General features: G+C 35.0%; 2 protein-coding genes across 3 annotated transcripts; both read right to left on the bottom strand.

The window, feature by feature from the left end:
* Window positions 1-174: 174 nt before the first annotated feature.
* LOC132278484 (probable 1-deoxy-D-xylulose-5-phosphate synthase 2, chloroplastic) lies at window positions 175-4,598 on the bottom strand. Its single transcript, XM_059780276.1, has 10 exons — window positions 4,247-4,598; window positions 3,944-4,117; window positions 3,633-3,797; window positions 3,355-3,505; window positions 2,796-3,067; window positions 2,422-2,695; window positions 1,992-2,299; window positions 1,323-1,604; window positions 926-1,210; window positions 175-552 (listed from the first exon to the last, which is right to left on the bottom strand). Exons 1-10 carry the CDS (start codon window positions 4,367-4,369, stop codon window positions 397-399), a joined length of 2,190 nt encoding a protein of 729 aa, XP_059636259.1. The 5' UTR covers window positions 4,370-4,598; the 3' UTR covers window positions 175-396.
* A 2,747-nt stretch (window positions 4,599-7,345) lies between these two features.
* On the bottom strand, window positions 7,346-21,465 carry LOC132278481 (uncharacterized protein At4g14100-like). Of its 2 annotated transcripts, none has more exons than XM_059780272.1 (2): window positions 20,839-21,465; window positions 7,346-7,703 (listed from the first exon to the last, which is right to left on the bottom strand). In XM_059780272.1, exons 1-2 carry the CDS (start codon window positions 21,374-21,376, stop codon window positions 7,594-7,596), a joined length of 648 nt encoding a protein of 215 aa, XP_059636255.1. In that variant the 5' UTR covers window positions 21,377-21,465; the 3' UTR covers window positions 7,346-7,593. The 2 variants fall into 2 exon arrangements, with proteins under 2 accessions (XP_059636255.1, XP_059636254.1); XM_059780271.1 differs by lacking the exon at window positions 7,346-7,703 and adding an exon at window positions 15,414-15,784 and having other exon boundaries at window positions 20,839-21,461.
* Window positions 21,466-21,690: the final 225 nt, after the last annotated feature.

Below are 21,690 nucleotides of genomic sequence, written 5' to 3'. Positions count from 1 at the left end.
AGTAATACCATAAATCACTCTTATTTTCATGATATTAAAGATTTTTTCTTTTTCTTTTTCCCAACAAATTCATAAATAGCCAAATCCATCATGACTACTACTGCTAAAGAGGCACCATCTTCTATCAATATATATATATATATATATATAAGTGTTATGAAACTGGACATTCAATACTGCAATCAACTCAAAATGTCTTAATTAAAATGTTATCTTCTTCCAAACAAGAATCCTTACTGTGAAAAGCTTTCCTTTCGCTATTTACAAATTACAATAATTATGGAGATGGAGGACATCTTGCTATCGAATGTGATGTTTACTTGATAGCGTTTCCAAGTACAAGTTCTATGAGCTGGTGGAAGTGGTGGCATGTGTATGAAATACTCCATTATTGATCTATAGCTTGACAAGGTGAAGGAGGCTATCCTTGTTCTCGCCAATTAGTGACAACACGGTGGCTGCAATATGCTTAGGACTGAGCCCAGCCGCCTCCATTTGGTCTGCTTGAGCTCCATGATCAATGTATCTGTCAGGAAGCATCATAGGCCTCCACTGCACCATAAAAAACAATCCAAAATAATGAGAAGTTGACATGGGTACGTTTCTTTTATTTTTAATTTGCAGTTGAACTGCTGATAAACAAGACATGTCATGATTTCAAAGTAGGGTGAAGGATTCTCAAGATGTCCGGACATAATTGTGGCCAATTGGGCGGCAATCCTTTAGCCACTTGCAATTGGAGAACTTCAATGTGTCGCAACCCTCCTCCTACATGGCTACACTTTGGTGCAAATTATTGCACAAGCTTTTAATTCCTTTAATTTCCTCCCTCCCCAATGATGAACACATACGTTTAACTCATTTACTAACTGAATTCTGTTTTTGCTGTGCGTATAGGAGAATATATATATATGTATGTATGTACCTTGAGGTTTCCATCGAGTAATCCGTTCAATGCCAAGAAATGTGAGACGTGAGAGGCAAATCCTCCAATAGACCCTTCTTCAACAGTGATGAGGACTTCATGTTGTTGAGCCAACTGTCTGATCAATTTTCCATCAAGAGGCTTGCAAAAGCGTGCATCCGCAACAGTTGTTGAAATGCCAAGCGCTTGAAGGTGCCGTGCTGCTGCTAAACAGTTTTGTACCATTGTTCCATAACCCAAAATGGCCACCGTACTTCCCTCCCTTAGCACCCTTCCTCTTCCAATCTAAATATAGTAAATTCCACAAAAAGTAAACCATATATGTATATATAGTTGTATACAGTATATAAGAACTAGGCTATATACATATATATGTGTTGATGTAGTATATACGTACCTCAAGTGGGGATCCTTTATTGTTTGGTGGAAGAATGGAACCTATGCCATTTCCTCTAGGATACCGAAAGCAACTAGGCCGATCGTCTATGGCTGCAGCAGTGGCAACCATGTGCATGAGCTCGGTCTCACAAGACGGTGCCATGACCACCATGTTAGGTAAACAAGCCATGAAAGTGGTGTCAAAGGCTCCACAATGAGTAGGACCATCTGCACCAACAAGACCAGCTCTGTCCAATGCAAATCTCACCGGAAGCTTTTGAAGATCTACATCGTGAACTACCTGAATGTCCCACCAATAAAAAATACCACAAACAAAACCATCAAAATTAAATCCAGAGAAAAATTACCCATGATTAATTTGAACAATTTGAAATTTAATGTCAAATGAAAAGGCAGAATGCCATATCATATATAGTATAGTTGAGAAAAATAACATTGAAATGCATTTGAATTAAAAGGGCAACTCCTCTCCGATTAAAAAGACACTGAATTTCAATAATTTTGCATATAATTTGCAATTGTTGTTTTATTCATTGCATTGTAGATGATAGTAAAGCAGTAGTATGTATACAATAATTAACTGATAAGATGGAATATAAATTAATTAGCGTAGTGATCAATGTGAGTAAGGGAGTGTGTTTGTGTGTATATATGTATGTATATTCACCTGATCGTAACCTCTCTGTAGAAAGGAAGAGTAAATAGTACAGAAAGGCTTGACACCTTCAGTAGCAAGACCAGCAGCAAAGGTGACAGCATGTTGTTCGGCTATGCCAACATCAAAACATCGATCCGGAAAGCGTTTTTGGAATAAATTAAGTCCAGTACCACCTCCCATGGCGGCATGGATAGCCACTATCTTGTCATCTCTCTCTGCTTCAGAGATTAAAGACTCAGCAAAGTACTGGGTGTATGAAAGTGTCTTGGATTTGGTTTTCAACTGTTTCCCCGACTTGGGATCAAATTTCACGACACCTACAAAAAGGCAGCCAAATTAATTACTTAATGCTGGAATTTTTTTTTTTTTTTTTTTAATGTAAATATAGCAATAGTGTGTTTGTTAATTTGTGACTTAATGTATATAAATATATACGCACCATGCATCTTGTCAGCAGCAATTTCAGCTGGAGCATAGCCTTTTCCTTTCTCTGTAATGACATGAATGAGAACAGGCCCTGGGGCTGGCATGGCCTTGACCTTCTTTAAGATATGGACCAGGTCCTCCATGTTATGGCCATCCACTGGACCGATATAATAGAGCCCCAGCTCTTCAAATAAGGAAGCCCCTGAACCAGCCACCATTCCTCTCACATACGAATCAACTTTAGAGGCGATTCCATGTGCCTGCCCTCCCACTTGCTTTGTGATGCTCTGTTAATTAATTAACAACAGGTTAATTAGTTGGTTTTATCCTTCTAGATAGAAATTTTGTGAAGAAGATATATGGGAGAAATTCATTTAAATGAGTTACTTTTGCTGCTTCACGAAGTTGGCGAAGCTTTGTGCTTGATTGTAGTCTTGTGAGTGCTCTGCTTAGAGCTCCAACAGGAGGAGCAGGGCCATCCACAGTGGCAGTGGGAAGGGAGACTTGAGCATTGTCGTTCAAGATGATAATAAGGTTGGAATCAAGATAGCCTGCATTGTTCATTGCCTCGTATGCTTGTCCTGCTGTCATGGCTCCATCCCCAATTACTGATATTACGTGATTCATCTTCCCTGTTAAGTCTCTAGCCACAGCCATCCCTGCACCGGCCAACACCCATAAATTAAATTAAATAATAATACAAAAATTGATGAATTATATAGATCATGTTTAAATATATATTGATTGGGCCAAAATCATTTTCCTTAGCTAAATAAACTAATTAACCCTGGGCTTGCCTTAAAAGAGAGAATTCATTAATCAGTCTGAACCCTGAAGAGGAGGTGCGCATATATATGTATATATATTGAATTAGTTTTATTCCTGCATTAATAAGTATACACCATATGTGTCATGTGTGTGTGTGTGTAAATTAATTAATAAATACCTAAGGCGGCAGAAATGCTAGTAGAACTATGGCCACATCCAAAAGCATCATGCACGCTCTCATCTCTTTTTGGGAAGCCAGCAAGCCCACAGGTTTGTCGGATTGTATGCATCCTCGACCTCCTTCCAGTCAATATCTTATGTGCGTATGTCTGCAAGCAACACCCACCCCCAATCAATCCAATTGCTGCCACTACTACTACTACCATATATATATACTTACATACTCTACTATCTCCATTGTAAGTGTGTACATATATAATAGTATATAATAGGTACCTGATGTCCAACATCCCAAATGATCTTATCATCAGGTGTGTTGAATACATGGTGAAGTGCAACAGTTAACTCGGCCACTCCTAGGCTTGAACTTAGGTGGCCGCCTGTCTTAGACACCGTATAAACAATCTCTTCTCTCAGTTCATCAGTCAACTTTTCAAGCTCCTGCAATAATTAAAAAAATATGTTTGTATTAGTACATTATCTATATATATATATATTATGGGAAGGTTACTTAATTAATTAATTAATTAAATATAACACGGTCACCAAAGATACATTAATTTCACAAATATATGTGTGTTTTTAACCTCAAGGGAAAGATTCTTGGTGTGAATTGGGTAGTTGATTGTATCCAAGATAGGAGTGAAAGGCTTCTCTCCGCAGAAATTGAGGGTTTTGGCCTGTCTTGGCTCCGTGTTGTATTGCTTTATGCTTGCATTATTGTCCTGAGCTCCTGCTGCTGTTACCATACTACAAGAGTACTGCCAATACATATGCATAACTAGCGGTGTTAGTTCAAAAACAATCCCTCTACTTAGCTCATGTTGTACGTTTAAGTACCGAGTGTTTGTGTGTGTGTGAGAGAGAGAGAGAGAGAAAGGGGCACACACCTTTTTCTTGTTGTTGGGAAGAGGAGAGGTGGTTGCAGTCAACAGACTTGAAGAAGAATACCCATCTTGAGATTTGAGCAGAGGAAGGAAACTATTTTTGAGAACACCAGTGCAGTAAGCCATTATCTCTCTTTTTTCTTTTTATTTTAAAAAAAGAGGTGTGTACAATATGACCCAAATTAACTAGTACTGTATTTCAAGAGCTGAAACTCTGTGTGTATCTCTCTCTCAGGCCAAGAATTGGTGCCAATTATAAATGATAAGAGACTTCTTCAAGCTAGATGGAGAGCTCTGAAGTAGTAGCAGCAACGCAATGGTGTGTGAGAAAGAAATCAGAGCTTGATTGGGAAGTGTGAAGATAGAGGGACCTTTTATAGAGAGAGAGATGATCTCATCATGTACATGTTATTCGTGTGCCGCACATGTTTTTCGTGTGCATAAAAAACAAGTTAAATTAATATTTAGTGTCAAAAGAGGGATTCCGAATCATCCCGCCGCCTTCATTATAAAACACATCTTTTCAAACATGCCAATTGATGACCTAATCTGTGTAAGGCAAGTTTAGGCACCAGTCAGAGTATCAGTAAAGAGTGTGGTTCGAAAGTCAGAGTTTGAAAATATACCTTCTAAATCCCTGTCAAAATCACTGACAAACCGTCACATTGTTAAAGAAAATGCAAACATAATTACAATTCAATAATATTGTTCTACTCAACTTCTCTTTTTGAGAAAGGGGTGTTACAATCGGAACTAATTTTTATTAATTACTTAATAATTAATTAATTATAAAAAATAATTTTAGTAATCTTTATCCATTTATCATTTAAATTCAAGAAAAGACTTGAGTTCACCTAATGTTTTCACATTTATTTACAGTCAAAATAATTTTGTATAAAAAAAAATTCATTCAATAACTATCTATTTTGATAAATAAAAAAATTAAAAAAAAAAACTATCTATTCGTTGATTGACACATTTATTTGCACATGAATCAAAGCATGGAAAATTTTCTTCCTAAAAAATTGATGTATTTGTCAACAGTAACACAAATTGTAGTTTATCATCAGGCTGGACCACCAAAAAGGTGTGGTTCACGTTTCCTTAATGTTTTGATTAAATTATGGATGCTCTGCATTTTCTTTGAAGTTTACTTGGGGTACTGCTCAAAATTTTCTGACATTGAAATTACAATAAAGCAAATTAAGACTAAAATAGAAAAACAAAGATAGATTAAGGTGTTAAAATATATAATGATAAGGGCTGAAATGTTTATTTTTCAATACTTATCAGTAGTATTTTAAACAATATTTCGTGTTTTTATATGTTTAAAATATCTAATCTTTATGTTTTTAATATTATCTATTGTTTAATATTTTTATAATATTAAGATGGTTAAAAACTTTGAAATCCTCTCTTTCTCCGTCACTCCAAGGGAGTAGATATGATGAGTAGTTTACGGTAAATTCAAATATTTAACTTATTAGTAGTGCTATATACTCGTCCTTATTAATTTAAGACTTTATCAAAATAACAAAATCAATATGTTATACATTATTTTTGAGGTGGCTGCAGTTAATGTAAATGATTAATTTACTATTTAGATATCAAAATATTGAACTTTTACCTGAAATTGGATCCAAAATAATAAATAAATAAAATAAAAGAACTGCATTGAAATATAAAAATTTCTTTTTCTTTTAAGATGAAATACTCTAACTTAAATTTAAAATATTAAAGGGATAATATCAGGTGAACAATATATGAAAATATACATAGGTTAATTAAAATTTTTATTACTTAATGTAACTAAACACCCAATTCGTACTTCACTACCCTTGAAATAATGTAAAGACAAATAGACTCATATGAAATAGACAAACAAATGAACAGTCAGTCACAAGTGGACAGACAACATCCAATACACATTATGGTGAGACTTTCAACAAAACCGCGGATTAGAAAACGAGAGCACGCGAGTCGCATGTTTAATTTTAACTTCTTTTTAGTTTAGTTTTTTTTTTTTTTTGGTGGATTTCATGTGATACATGTGCTATGTCTCCAAATAATTAAATCTTCTTTCGAAAAAGTACATGTGGGTCGTCATCAATAATGCACCACAAAACCAAGCCTTGTTGGCCACATGTCCTTAGGTTTTAGTATATATTTTTAGAGGTGTGATTGGGGAATGAAAATGAATTTCTGAATTAATACCGAATTTAATTTGATTGGTTATACTTGTTATTTGCTAAATAATTATTTTTTTAAAATTGTTTAAGTAAATAAGATGGACAAAAATACGTTATATTCGGTACTTATTCAGAATTAATTCTTCAATCTCTCTGACATTATTCATATTTTTAATATACACACACTCCCCGTAAATAATATATATAAACTTGATATTCACAGACTCCTTTTAAATAAATACACTTTTTTTTTTTATATATTTTATAAATACAATAAAATTATTTTTCCTTAATGTAAATTACAAAATTCTTCTTAATTTTTATTCTCTTATTTATACAATTATATATGAATGATGATGTCATTTTATTTTAAAAATGAACTGCATCTATCAAATGGTATGGAGCAAATATTGCCTCCCTTGTGTGTCTCCCTCTGCAAATATTGCCTACTAACCATACGTCTCTATGTGTGTGTGTGTGTATATATATATATATATATATATGAATGCCGGTGAAACCAAAAGTAATAGTACTAAATGCATCTATAAATGTATTGTATATAAAATATATATATATATATATGTACTTTTCAAGGAAGGAGTTGTTTTTATGTCAAATTAGTGTATGACACTCTTTGAGCATGTGTCTAAAGGTTAAAAGTAAATTTATTTATTTTGAACACTTAAGTTATGGTATTAGATACTTCATCAACACTTTCCGTAATCAATTTTTATACAATTTTTTGATACTCCTAAATGCGTGTTTTTAACACAATATATTTATTACATAAAAATAATGCTACAAATTAATAAGGATCCATTTTGTACGACTCTACTTATAAGTGTAGTCATTATTATTTAATATGAAAAGAATCTCCCATTTTTGAATTGTTCATCTCAATGATCCGCATTAGTTGGTTACAATCCACAATTATTTCGTTATCATTAAATACATTTGTAAGTGTACAAGTCACATCGTGAGACAGTTTCATGTTTTTTTTTTTTTTTTTTTTGTCATTCAAAAGTATAAAGGCTTAAAGCTAAGATACCAATACATCAATGCAAAGACATAAAGTCAAACCAAAAAAGATATACAAATCTTGAAGCAAAATAAATAAATGAAGAACAAGTTCCAGATTTGTAGGAGAAACAGAACCTAACACTATGCAAACGGAACCACCATAGAAGAACGCAGTAAACAGGAGAGACCGAAAGATCTGGCCATCATCACGGCAATCGCTCCAAAGTTACAACCACAAGGCGCTCTAACACCTAAAGAACCCCGCACAAGATCAAATTAAGAAGAAAAAGATTAAATCAAAGCGGGAAAAATCAAAATCGACCTAGACCAGAGATCTAATTGAAAAAAACAATAGATCCGATCATGTGATCCAAAAACGAACCGAATTTGAAAAGATTTAGTCCAAGAAAACAAAAACAAAAAAAAGATAGACATAAAAAACACTCACGAAACCCACTTATTAAAACAATCGTGGGAGGCGGCCTTCATCACCTCACTCCCGTAAAAGAGAGCAGAAAGGCAGAATGAAGAAGACAAGCTGCCTATTAGAGATAGAGAGTTAGAGAGAGGTGGGAGATAAAGTTGGGGCGGCTGAATATTTTGATTGTGTGCAGTTGAAGGACTACAGGATTCCTAAAAGCATGTTTCACATGTTAAGGAAACTGTGTTCAAGATCACGACTTAAAAACGTCCACTACTATTAGAATCTTGAAGTTAGAAGAATAAAACAAAAACAAAAATAAATAAATAAAAAAAGTTCCCGTTACTCGTTAGAGACAAATGGCTTAGATACATAACCAAACCAAAAGATAAAGAAAACTGGATAGCATGGAAATGTATGAATGTACACATTTATCTGCATCACAAATATCTAAAAATATATTTCTATGTATGGATATATTTTTAGGCTAAAACAATATCTGAAGGAATTTTTGCGTGCAAACTCAAAATAAATATTTTGGAACCACAATTATTATTATCCCTTCTTTACCGCAGGTTATATTACTAGAAGTCTAGAATAGTTATCAGTCACAATAAAATTCAACATGACATGATCGTAGTCACCAAATAGCAGATAGACTCAGTAAATTTACAATTCACATAGAAAGCGACATTGACATTCAACCTGTAAAAGTCAAAATACAGAAAATTCAGACTAAATGACAAAATCAGTTTTCAAGTTTATCATCATTATATCTATTTCCGAATTCGTTTCCTCTTCCAATTCAAAACATCCCAACTTATTATGCTGAGCAAATTCAATATTAATTCTGTCGTGATCCCAAGGTTTCCTCTTCACAAAATTCCAACAGCATCTTCATTCAACTGTTGTGTATGTATTTTTATGTAAATTTAATGTGTTATAAAAGATTTATATAAAAATTTTAGACTATTTATTTTTAACTCCAGTAGTTATTTTATACATTTTATATAAAAATATATTTCTCAATAACAACCAACCGGTGTCATATCTGGATCCTACACAATTTTTACAAACTTACTTAATATAAGATTGATTCGTTAATGGAATGAGAAAGAGGAAGCAGAAAGAAAATATAATGATGTGGCTGTGTAAAAAAGTTGTGTAAAATACACAATAATTTTACACATTGGTGACATGACAGTGTATCTTAACAGACGGTTGGAGATAAAAAAAAAAAAAAAAAAAAAATTACACATCATACGTAGCAGTATATATTTTACACAAAAGAGTATTTTAACATATTACTGGAGATGCTCAAAAGAAGCCATTGAGTGATTTTTAGTAATTTTTATTTTTCACTTTGATAATATATAAACCCTAAACACACTATATATACGAGTGATTTATGATATGTTCCTCTTGTTGATCGGAGTTGTTCGCAATCGAATATCTTTGACTACCAGTCACCAAAATAGTTTTGTCTTTCAATTTCAAAAATTTAGATTTGAAGAAGAAGAGTAAGAGATCATACTTTGAAGGGGTCAAAACATTCGTGGAGTGTTTCTATAAGGTTAAGGAAGTAATCCTAAAGTAAAGAGCAGTTGGATGGAGGAGTTGCAAAGCCGAAGATGTTCAATGATTGGTTCTTGGTAGAGTGAATGGGTGTGTGCCTGAGTCAAAGTCCATTGTACTTTGCTTGAATTGTAGTGGATCTTTTCGCTTCAGATCGCATGACAGTCTTTGAGATTTTTCTTAGCGATTGGTTGCTTTTCTCCAATTAGGGTTTCTTCGCTAAAAATCCAGTGTCAGTCTCTAAATCCTACTTTTATTACTTGTACTTTCATTTTTACTTCGTAGATTATTTAATTTAATCTTATTTCGGTAAAATTTAGATTTGAGTAAAAATCGAATAAAAATGCAAATTTTAAACCTATTAACCCTCGTCTAAGTTTCTTATATATCCATATTGATTTCACAATCATTTTGCCTTGGGCAACTCACATTTCGTAACTTTAGATTTTCGATGGTCCCGATCGACTTCAATTTCCCACAAGCCTCTTACAAAAGATATATATATATAAGGCCTAAACAATCCTAGTTTTATTAAACTGGATGAGGAAAAATACAATCCTTCTAAGCTTCACGTAAAAACTATTTAGGCTAATTAGTAAAAATCCTATTTTTTTAAAAGCAAAAGATTCCACAATATGAGCTACCAAGGAAATACAATTTCATGTTAGCTTCTTAACAACTTTAGCATTAATCAATCCCATCAACATCTTGCAAACAATTTCAATTTATGGATTTTTAGATTTGAATGCAACCAAACCCAACTCCAAAATAAATAAATAAAAGAATCTTTAATGGAAACATTCCCGAACATGGTATGACAGAAAATAATAATAATAATAAAAATAAATAAATAAATAAATCTTTAATGGAAACATTCAAGACACTTAATTCATTGTAGATAAGGATGATTTATGAATTTTAAACCCATTATCTTTGTTGAAAGTCACTTAAAAAGGGCCATTTCCCTATTATTGGGGTTTCTTAACACGTTTAGGGTTCCTTGCCGCCGTCAAGGTTTTTCGTGTCATTTTCTCGTCTCCATTGAGTGTTGTGAGATCGTATCCTCCGATTGTGGGTGTTCTAGGGATCGATTCTTACTTTCCTTTCTCTTCCTTGTTTTTCTTTTTCCCTTTTTCGGGGTTAGGTTGGGGTTGTATATCCGTGTTCCTTACTGTTTGTTTTTTTATCTTTATTATCTAAATTTGGTGTTCTGTTGTTCGCGATTTAGGTGTTTAGGTTTGGTTTTGCGATCACCTCTATTCGATATGTCTTCTTTTGGGTGTTATTCCAGATTTCGGCTTGCTATTGGCAAAATTCTAGTTCTGTGGAAAATTTGGTGGTGTTCTCTTTCGTTGTTCAGCCTTTTCTCGTCTGATTTGTTCCATCTTGTGGCTGTTTTAATTGGTGGGTTGCTTTGGGGTTTCTTATTCCTATGGGTGCCGGTGATCATTGTCTATGTGCCTTGGAGAACCTTTCATTTGGGATGTGATCGACATTGGGTGATGTTCTATTTGGAACCATTTTTTCATATCTATGGTTTCCATTAGAACTGGCTCAAGATTAGTGATACCATTCCGGAACTGCTGTACCGTCGAGATTAGTGGTCCGATCAGAGCTGGTTTCGTTTCCTTTCTTTTTGGTTGATTTGTTGTACCATGATCGATGATGGGACGACTAATTTGCCTGTCGTTTTGTTGACTTATCAGCTTTTTGGGTTGGTTCTTCCTTGGTGGGCCGATTTTTAGCTGTTGTTATGGCTGACGTTTTGCCAAGGTTTTCTGGAGGCTTCTTTTGGATTGCTGTGGGGCCTGCATATTGACTTCGTTTTTTGGTGGTCTAAGGCGGTGATACTGATGATGTCATGGATGACGTTAGACCACGATTTGCTTGCTAATCTATTTGGATTGTTGTGGGGCCCTACTATTGGCTTTACTCTGTGGTTGTATAAGGCGGTGCTGCAAATATTTCTTTCAGGTATGAATTTTGATATTGATCAGTCTTATATGCTTTGCCTGTGTAAGACATGTATGGCTCGAATTGTTCGGCGTAATGGCTACGCTTTTGTTTTGGTCGCTGTGGGTCTTATATATCATTTTCATGTTGTTGCTATCAGTCGTCTACTCTTTTTCTACTCTTTGGTTCTTTTCTTCCTTCTGTTTCTCTTTCTCTTTGTGTATTCCTTTTTAGTTTATTTTCAGTTTGGATTTAACTAGGTGAGGAGACTTCAGTGGGGGGTTGTGGGTTCCATTGTGTTCTTTTGTTGGAATTTTGTTGTTAGGATGGCGATGGAAGCCAATATTCTGGCCCAATTCTATGGTATGACGTTCACCCAAAAGGAAAAGAAGCCTATTCAGCTGTCGGTAAAAGATATTGCCCAAAGTGATCAGCTGTGTCGATCGAGTTTATTTGGGAAGGTGTGGGCCTCTAAAACTACTACTTTGGCTGGGGCTAAGTTTACCTTTGGTAAACTATTTAATAAATTATGGCCAAAAGACAAGCAGTAGGAGCCTATTGCCAAGCAGTTACAAAATTTTAAGGTGGCACAAAATTTATTTCAGATAATTATATTGGATGCTACTATTCGACAGCGTATCTTGGATGGTTGTCCATGGTTTTTTGATGGACATTTGCTGGTGATTAAAAAGTGGGAGGAGGGTTTATTAGGGTCTGATGTTCCATTTTAAGTATCTCCTTTCTGGATTCAATTTTTTGATGTAAATGCTAATCTTCTTTCTGAGAAAGTTGGACACCGAATTGCTTCTTCCTTTGGTTGCTGTTTAAAAGTCGAGCTACAGGATAAAAGCGTGACTGAAGGGAAAGAATTAGTGGGAAATGATAGTCGCGTTCTTCGGATTAGGGTGAAGATGGATATAACGCAGCCTTTTAGGTGCAATATTCTTCTTACTAGTCCAACGGGTGAGGAGTTAAGAGCGCAAGTTCGTTATGAGAAGCTGCCGTCTTTTTGCTTTGCATGTGGGATTATTGTCATCAATGGAAATCTTGTCAGAATGGGCTTTCTGTAGGTCCTGAAAATCTTAAGGAGTATGGGATTTGGTTGGGGGTGGATGGTTTCTTGGGGAAAGACCTTTGGAGTCAGGATAGAGATGGGATGGAGTCGGTGGGTGACGGGACTCAAAAAAATTGGTTGTATCTGGAAGATGAGGATACTGATCATGAGGATGGTCTTGCAGGATCTAAATTGTCTTCACTATTTCGTCAGCTTTCTAATTAGGAGGGTGATCCGTTTGGTCTACATGCTCGTGGTCCGGGTTTTCTTCTTGGAGACAAATCAGGTAATGATGTGGTGGCTCTTTCAAGTGTCGGTGGACAGTCACGTTTGGTTGGAGGTGATGTTCTTGGAGAATTTTCAAGTGGTTTGATAAAAGTTGTGTTACGGGATCAGGATATTGGTAAAGGTGAAGTTACTGGGCCTATGGGTTCGCCTGTCTTGCAGACGGATGGGGGTCTTATTCTAGGTTCCTCGTTACAGAGTCACGTGGCCTCAGTGCAAAATGATGAGCTTCTGGCATCGGCTCCAGTCACTTCTCCAATTAAAGGTCGCATTCTTCCTTTGTAAAGGTAGGATCAATTCTCTAAAGGTTGGAAGAAAGGTAAAAGTCGTGCCAAATCAGTGTTTGGGTCTACTTCTGATTCCTTTGGCACTTCTCAGAGCCAAGGTTCTTCCTAGGTTAGGAAGGGTCGCAAACGCCGTCAATCCATTTTTGGGGGTTCTCAAGGAAACCGTGTACGCGGTGAGAAAAAGCTTAAAGTTGTGGTTGCCAATATAATTGAACAAACAGTGGCCATAGATGTTGTTGGGGGTGAAGTTGGGTTGAAATCTGAATCCTCTGGTAAGTTTGGGGCTCACCTGACAGAGTCATATAATCCCGAATCGTCTAAGTCTTTTGCTACTCAGCTAGCATTACTTGTGGGGGCTAGTAATCCCACGGTTACTGACACCTTTTAATCCTTGTTATTGTCAAGACTGTGATCTTGGCATGGGTGTTAGTTTATGTTGCTAGTTATTGTTTTTGTTGTTGTTAGTGGTTCTTATATGAATGATGTTGTTTGATCTTTACTTGTAGATGCCATATGGCGTTTTTTTTACCAGGGTAAAAAAAAAAAAAAAAAAGACACTAAAAGAGGAATTAATTGGACTAGAGGAGCGAATGACGAAGCATTTCTGCAAAGGACCATGACGTGGCTTTGATCAAATTCATATAAAATTGATTTCTCTATGAGATGGGAATAATTTATTTGGGGGGTAAAAGCTCAAGTAAGATAAGTGTCACGAAGTGATTGTTAAGACGCTTGGAGTATGGAAGACACACATGCTGATTGGTAAAGAGCAGAGTTTGACTGGGACTAGTTCCAAGGAAGGGGCGTACATGAGCACAGGATGGTACATCTTTAGAGTTCAGGCAGGTCGACTTGGTTGAGTGCGAGGAGCTTGTCGCTGGTCGTGGACTTGACTATGAAGAAGGGAGTTAGCCATCCCTGCACAAACTGGTCGGGAGCTGGAGTCGTTCCCCTGACGAGGTCAAGGCAGGTCGAAACCAGTCAGCATATACCCTTGAGAGGGCAGGTCGTAGTGGTTAACCAGGGCGCTTGCGCGAGCTAAAGTAACGCCTTGGTGCCGTACGGGCCATGCCACTGTGCCAAATCTCTAGACCCTTGACAAATGGTATCAAAGTAAGACTTGGGATAAAGTATGGTGGGGTGCCCCCTTGTCAATCCGGGAGGGGTCTGAAAATGAATACGGTGCACTGAAGTTGCGTCGATGAGGAGGAATCAATGCAGTTGGGGGGAGAGCCTCCATCTCCCCAGGAAGAGGTGTCCATTGAAGTTGTGCACCGGAAGGCCGGAGGGTCGCGCGCACCAAAGTTCGTGCTAGCTCCTTGGGTGATGCAAACTGTGGTAAAAGGCGGGCATCAAGTCGACAGGAGGCCCTTGCTTGCTCGGGATGTCGCGGAGGCAGCATGACGGAGAAGAGTCATGTCCTTGAGGAGTGGACGTCCCCTTGGTCCGAGGCCTATCATTGGGCGAGTGCAGTGCAGGGAGCTGTACAAGGAAGCGATGGTGGGAAGGCGAGCATACCGCTTGGAGGCAGACTTTGGAAGGGAGTGTACGTAGTAGTGAAGCTCCGCACTGCGACAAGGGCGTCGCAGGATTTGGGTGGGAGAGTGTCACGAAGTGATTCCTAAGACGCTTGGAGTATGGAAGACACGCATGCTGGTTGGCAAAAAGCAAAGTTTGATTGGGAATGATTCCAGGGAAGGGGCGTGCAGGAGTACAGGATGATACCTCTTCAGAGTTCAGGCAGGTCGACTTGGTTGAGTGCGAAGAGCTTGTCGCTGGTCATGGACTTGACTATGAAGAAGGGAATTGATCATCCTTGCACAAACTGGTCGGGAGCTGGAGCCGTTCCCCTAAGAGGCCAAGGCAGGCCGAAACCAATCAGCATATATCATTGGGAGTGCAGGTCGTGGTGGCTGACCAAGGCGCTTGCGCGAGCTGAAGCAACGCCTTGGTGCCGCACGGGTAGTGTCGTGCGCCAAATCTCTAGGCCCGTGACATGAGGCTCTTCTTAATTTCCAAATTCCAACACTAGTCGATGTGTACGGACTATGGACCTATCTATATATTATTGTAAACTATGAACTATGAGTAGCTCCCTTAATTTCTTGACTGGCCGGAATCCTAACTAACCAAGTGAAATGGTCCAATTATTTTAAACTACCTACAATAATACATCATCATATCTGCAAATCTTTCCAACAACATTTATCATCTTACCATCTATATATATATATATATATATATATATATACATGCCAAAATTAAGGGTCCCAAATTAAGCATGCATGCACGCAGTTCCTACCATACTCCACCTTTTTCAAGCAGACGTGTAGATAGAGATGCCTATAATATACATATATATATATATATATAGTTATCCCAAGGATTGATAATCAAACAAGCATCTTTACACACCACGTTGATTTACTTACAGTCAATCCAAATACAAATTTTGTGTCATATATAGTGTATAAAGATATAGAATTCAACAACAATCAAACATAATATCTTCATTTTTTCCCTCCCAACCAAAAGAGAGTCGGATATATTATATATATAATCAATATAGTGACATATATTAGTGTGAAAGTATTATATATTATATATATAACCTCCATCGGTTTTGGGCTTCCAATTGCAAGCTTCTCTTAATAATAGCAGTGTCCTGCTCCTGCTTAAAACAGTATGCAGGGGCTTGAGTCACTGAATCTTGCAACACTGCTCCCACCTCAAAAGTAATCACGTGTGTCGAAATTCCTGGATATTGGAGTATTAATTAAGTCGCTAGTGTCAAAAACATGCAAACTCAACATCAAAACTAGAATGAATGTGTATAATAGTAATAGTAGTATTTACTAAGGGAACGATTTAGGAATCCGTATGAGGGGGATAAATTTATATAGTTAGATTTTTTTATAATTTCAGTAGGGGTAATTTTAAAATTTTATGAGTGCAAATACAAAAAAATATAAATTTAGGAGTATAAAATATAATAATAAAAAATACCATCACAGATCCGTGCCTTGCCTGTATAACAAGGGGTCGAGGTGTTTTAAATCATTTATAAATAAAATAATTTATCAAATAATCAAACAAGTTATCAATTAAAATAAATCATATTATGTTCGAAATTCTTTAAGATTAAAACAAGTTACTAATTAAAAACAAAATTTTTCATCCTATATTTATTTTTTTATTTTGTATCTACACTTATTATTTATATCTATCTATACCATTATTCTATAATATATATATATATATATATATTTAAAAGAGTTTTGACGTCCAAAGGGCATATCACCTTTTCTTATTCTATAATACACATTTTTTATTTAAAAAAAAAAAAGAAAAAGAAGAAGAGTTTTATTAGAAGAGTTTCTATAAAACTCTATCACAGGCATATTATCTTTTCTTATTTATTTATTTTTATTTTAAATATGCCACCATATAATTAGAATTGGGGTAAATTTTAAGAGGCAAGTAAAATAAAAAAATTCAAATAGAAATAGAATTGTATATGCTATGATACGTTTTAAAAGTCCAAAGGGAATTAGAATTGTAGATAAGCAGAAAGAGTAAAGAATTAGATTAAAAATACAAATATGCTATCAACCTTATTAATATTTTAGGGTTTAATTTTTTCAATCTGGATTTTTCTCTTTTATAATTGGTGTTGTGATGTTTTTGATTTTTTTCAGCATTTTCATTTTCCAATAATTCGTGGAGACAAGGGTATTTTTGTCTTTTCGCATGTTGTGTACGGGATTGTGGTTGGGTCTAATTGCATTTTTGTGCATTTAATTTTATATGATTTATGTAGCATTCATGTGGTGCATTTTTGTGTGTAGTGTAAGAATTGAAGTAAAAGAAAACGATAAAAGAAATTCAAAGTGGTGGGACCCACCATTAAGCACCAAATGGTCTAGAGACTATTTCTATTTCTCATTTTTCTCTCTCCCCGTCCATTTCTTCTTCTCTCTCTTTCTCCTTCATTTTTCCTTTCCTTTTGAAGTAGTCTTTGAAGCTTCATAACTCATTCAATCTTTGGAGTTTTGGAGTACCGTTTGAGGCAAAACGGAGAGCACGACGAGCTCTACGCACTCATACCAACAATTTCAGTTTTGAGCCTTCCTTTGGAGTTCGAATTTGAGGACCCATTTCAAGGGTTTTGTCAATTTTCGAGGTAGGGGCCCTTAATCCACTCCCTTCTTGTTCCATTGTGAGTTATGTCTCCTTTGTGTGATAAATATGCTTAATTTGAGAGTTAATTGTTTCAATGTTGTGTAATTAATGTCTAGAGAAATTCATGATTTTGATTATGATTTGTTCTATGTGAAAAGCATGTTGTGGTGATAGTTTTGTTGTGTTTAATGTGTTGATGACTCAATTGATGATATTGAATATGATATATGCTTAGTTGTGAAGTAATTATGAAATGTAAAACTTCTACATGCCATAATATCGTAAGCTTGAGACACATATACATGTACATGCCATTGTGTTGCATGAAATGGGAGAAATCAGTTTTTGAAATGAAAACGGGAATTTTGGGAGAAGAGTTTTTGTGAAATGATTTTGATAAACCCGGTCGCTGCGGGGTTACTAACGGGTCGGAGGTTAATATAGCCTTGAGGGGATTAGGGAGTCGCCCTAGCGTGGTTGAGCTAGCTGGGCCCCATAATGACGCCGCGGAGTTACCAAGGGTCAGGGACACTAGTCAATCCTTCTCTCGTGTCGCGGCGGGGTTACCAAAGGACGGGCTGTATTAACAGTTGGAAAGTATGGTTTTGAGAAATGAAAAATGGGGAGTGACATATCATGCATTGCATTTCATTACATTGCATTGTTTACACTTGGAATTGACATTGAAGTTGTTTTAACCCTTCATTGCATGATCCCCATTTCCCATTGGCCTATGCTTTGATTGGATTCACAAGGACACAAGATGTGTGTCTTAAGTGTCACCTACTAAGCATATAGCTCATCCTAATATATACTATTTTTTTTCAGGTCTTGGAAAAGAATCGGCGGATGCTAATCCAACTCAAAATTGAAAGTTGTTAGAAGATGATTTTTGCTATCTTGTATTTAGCTATTTCATGTGTAATTATAGTTTTGGGAATGTAATTAAGCTTGTGAATGATCCTTGAGAAAATGTAATTAAATATTACTCACTCAAAATCAGTTTAGTGTGTTTTAGTGATGTATGGTAAATTACGTTACCAACGTGGTGGTTGTTATTACAATTTGATGTTGAAGTATATCTTAATTTTGTACGTGAATGTAGTGGGGTGGTTAATTACCAAGTATTGGTGTAAGTGAGTTATCACTGGACAGTGGGAAGTAGGAGTGCAATTTTCTCAGAACCGGTCGACATGTGGCTTCCCAAATGTCGACCGATATCTTGGCAGAATGGTCATTATGGCATGCGTCCCAAACCAGTCGACTAGTATCCGTTATAACTTATGTTCAGAACTAGTCGACTGGTATCCCAAACCAGTAGACCGGTATCTTGGCAGTAGTTATTACCACTGTTCCTAATCCAAACCAGTCGACGTTTGATGCATATACGTCGACCGATTTACGTCAGATATGTAATTACAAATTTTAAGTTCTTATAATTTCATTTTGGCCCCAAGTAATGTTGCACGTAATTATTTTATGATCCACCAAAATGAAATAATTATATTTTAACCACCCAAAAAACTATATTGCCCCGAACCTTATTTTATTTATTATATGGTACAAGTAAAGGACTATGATACCCTTGAGTCTCAATTTATGGATTCATGGCAAATTACCAATTTGCCCTTTTTGGACCTTGTTATTTAATTTTGACATGAAATGACCGTTTTACTCTTGGATGATTTTGGGTTGGGTAAGGACCCGTTTAATGATCCGGATTCATGAGGATTTGGGTCGTTATAGGTGTTGAGAAAATATGGTAGGTTTAGTTTGAATTGTGATTTTTTTTTCTTTACTTTTTATTCTTTATTTTTCAGAAGCATCATTATTTTGTTTTCTTATTTAGTTTTATTTTTTATTCGGTGTTTTATGTTATATTTTGAATTTATCTGATTCATTCTTAATTAATTATTTTGACTCATATATCAGGTTTTATTATTACTATTTATTATTTATTTTGGTGCTTGGTTGGGCTTGTTTTGTATTGAATTTATCACAAATTGAATTTTATTTAATTGATTAATTTAATACATTATATGGGAATTTAATTTCTTGGTGTTTGTGGGTTTTTTTTTTTTTTTTTTTTTTTGTCAGAAGCATCATGAAAGTTTTATTTTTTATTATGTGTTTTATAATTGGTTTAAAATTTGGTTGATGGTTCATTCTTAATTTATTTGGGCCGGAATTGATTTTGGGTATGAATTTGTTAGATATTGAATTTTTGTTTAATCTGTTATACATTTAAGTTTTGTTTAATCTATTAATTTAATATACAACTTTATTATTGACATTACAATTTGAGTTGCTACAAGTTGTTGGTATATAAAAATTGTAACTTTTTTATTAAACTTATTTTATTATTTTTTTAGAAGCATCTTGAAGGTATTTTATTTTCTATTCAAGATTTAGTGTTTGATTTTAAATTTAGCTGGCTTATTCTTAAATTATTTTATATAGTCATATATGCTGGTTCTATTATTTGTTTTATGTTTAATTTTAAATTTGGTTGATTCATTGTTACTTTATTATTTTGAGTCATATATCAGGTTTTATTTTTTAAAAATCTATATTATTTTTATTATTAAAGTACAATTGGTCAAGGTGTTTCAAATAATTTATAATTAAATTATCAAATAATAAAATAAGTTATCAATTAAAATAAATCATATAATTCTCGGAGTTCTTTAAGATTAAAACAACAAAAATAAATAAGTAATTGTTTAATAAAATAATTTATCAAATAATTTATTCTTTACCTCGTATGGTGACCTAAATGTGTTATTGTACTTTTAATTGTCTTACTATTAAAAATTTACTATAGGATTAAAAGTATATAATTAATATGGGACCAACAATAAGGAAATGAGAATTCAATTGGTAGAGTAACTGTCATTACACTTTTTACAAAAAGTTTTGTTTTGTTTTTTATTTATAATTATGATAGATAGTGAAGCTGGAGACCTGAGAGGATTAGATCTTCTCATCTTAAGCATAGTAATTATGGTGACAGCACCTCATCATTGTTTCAAAAAAACTAGACAATAACTTTTACTCGTTCCTTTTTACAGTAATTTATTTTATCCAATATTCTTCAAAGTAGGAACTTCTATATTTTTAGAATTTCTTGTATTTATGCTTCATTTGATATATTTAATCAATAACTGAAATTGAAAATTGTTATCAAATGTAAAATTATCTATCTATTATAACAAAAGTACATGAACTTTCGAATCACATTTTAATCCAAAATTAACATTCAAAATCATTCAATTTTACACAAACTCATATAAACATGAATTTCATTTTCACCCTATTTATTCTCTTTTTCTTACGCCAATGCAAATTCTTTTCATTCTCTAAATTTCAAAAAAAAAAAAAAAAAAAAAAAAAAAAAAAGACATTATAATATCATACTATTAATTAAAAACATTATGTGCTATTAAATAAAATTTTATATTATTTTATTAAATTTATTATGAAAAAAATGTATCATAAATTGAATTTAAACAACTAATTGTTTATTAATAAATTAAACTTTAAAGTTCAAAAGTTTAATTTATAATATATTGTAAATTAGATTTTACTAGTAGTAGTATAGAATGAATGAAATGAAATAGAATAGGTACCATCATAGAAATCCCATCGCACGGGGAGGTTGGTGAGTACGTCCTCATAGTACCAGATGAAATCTACCTTCTCCCAGACGTTACACAGAAAGCCATCGGTGAGTTGAGTTCCCAGGTATTTTGCTCCGTCAAGAAAGTCCGGCCGAGGGATACCAACTTCGAATTCAATGATCTGGCAAGTACCATTGCCATTGCCGCCCTCCTCCTGCTGCTGCTGCAGCGTGTAGTAGAAGGAGGTGCCGTTGTTCCACTCCACGTCGTATAACAGCACTCCCAATTGCTTCTGTATTATATTAACGTTACGACCTCTGGGCCAGTCGTACCAGAGGTTGGTGATCTGAAGATGACCACTGGACGACAAGTTCATGTACAGGAGGGCGTGAAATTGGTCAGGCCATGGTGAGGGAGCTGGTATTCCATCCTCTGAGGCCTCACCTGAAATTGAATCAATACTACTGCTACTACTACTCACCAACACCGCTTGTAATTGTAGGATAACAATTATGGCAGCGTACACTCCTCCATTCAGCTTCTTCATCACTCACACACACTCTTTTGTTTGGGAACCAACCACACTTCACTTCTTTTATGTTGATAAAAGGAAAGGATAAGGTCTACGTGCGATCATTGGCACACAACTGGAGTACCCATATGTAGTATACCATCTGTGGGACCCACTAAATGTAGTACAGTACATCTTTAAAAGTATATCCTTAATTCCCATTTGATTTAAGGTCAATCTACTTATATTTTGACAGTTTGACTACTTTATTGCTGAATTTTATAGTTCCCTGCAAAAAGTTAATATTGATATGGATCTCCCATTTCACAGACAAAATTACATGTTCCAGC

This window comes from Cornus florida, unplaced genomic scaffold (assembly GCF_030987335.1).
Source record: "Cornus florida cultivar Cherokee Brave unplaced genomic scaffold, ASM3098733v1 CherokeeBrave_3.0.0_Hap2_Chr10, whole genome shotgun sequence".
NCBI classification, from domain to species: Eukaryota; Viridiplantae; Streptophyta; class Magnoliopsida; order Cornales; family Cornaceae; genus Cornus; species Cornus florida.
Note: the sequence above shows the minus strand (reverse complement) of the source record. Positions and strands in the feature narration are given on the sequence as shown.

Bases quoted from the DNA above. Each gene is read 5' to 3' on its own strand.
- LOC132278484 (XM_059780276.1), bottom strand. From the start codon at position 4,369: ATGGCTTACTGCACTGGTGTTCTCAAAAATAGTTTCCTTCCTCTGCTC. The intron at 4,118-4,246 runs GTGTGTGCCCCT...ATGTATTGGCAG, and splicing joins TTCCCAACAACAAGAAAAAG to TACTCTTGTAGTATGGTAAC. The intron at 3,798-3,943 runs GTTAAAAACACA...TAATTATTGCAG, and splicing joins CCAAGAATCTTTCCCTTGAG to GAGCTTGAAAAGTTGACTGA.
- LOC132278481 (XM_059780271.1), bottom strand. From the start codon at position 21,376: ATGAAGAAGCTGAATGGAGGAGTGTACGCTGCCATAATTGTTATCCTA. The intron at 15,785-20,838 runs GTACCTATTCTA...TCCAATATCCAG, and splicing joins GCGATGGGATTTCTATGATG to GAATTTCGACACACGTGATT.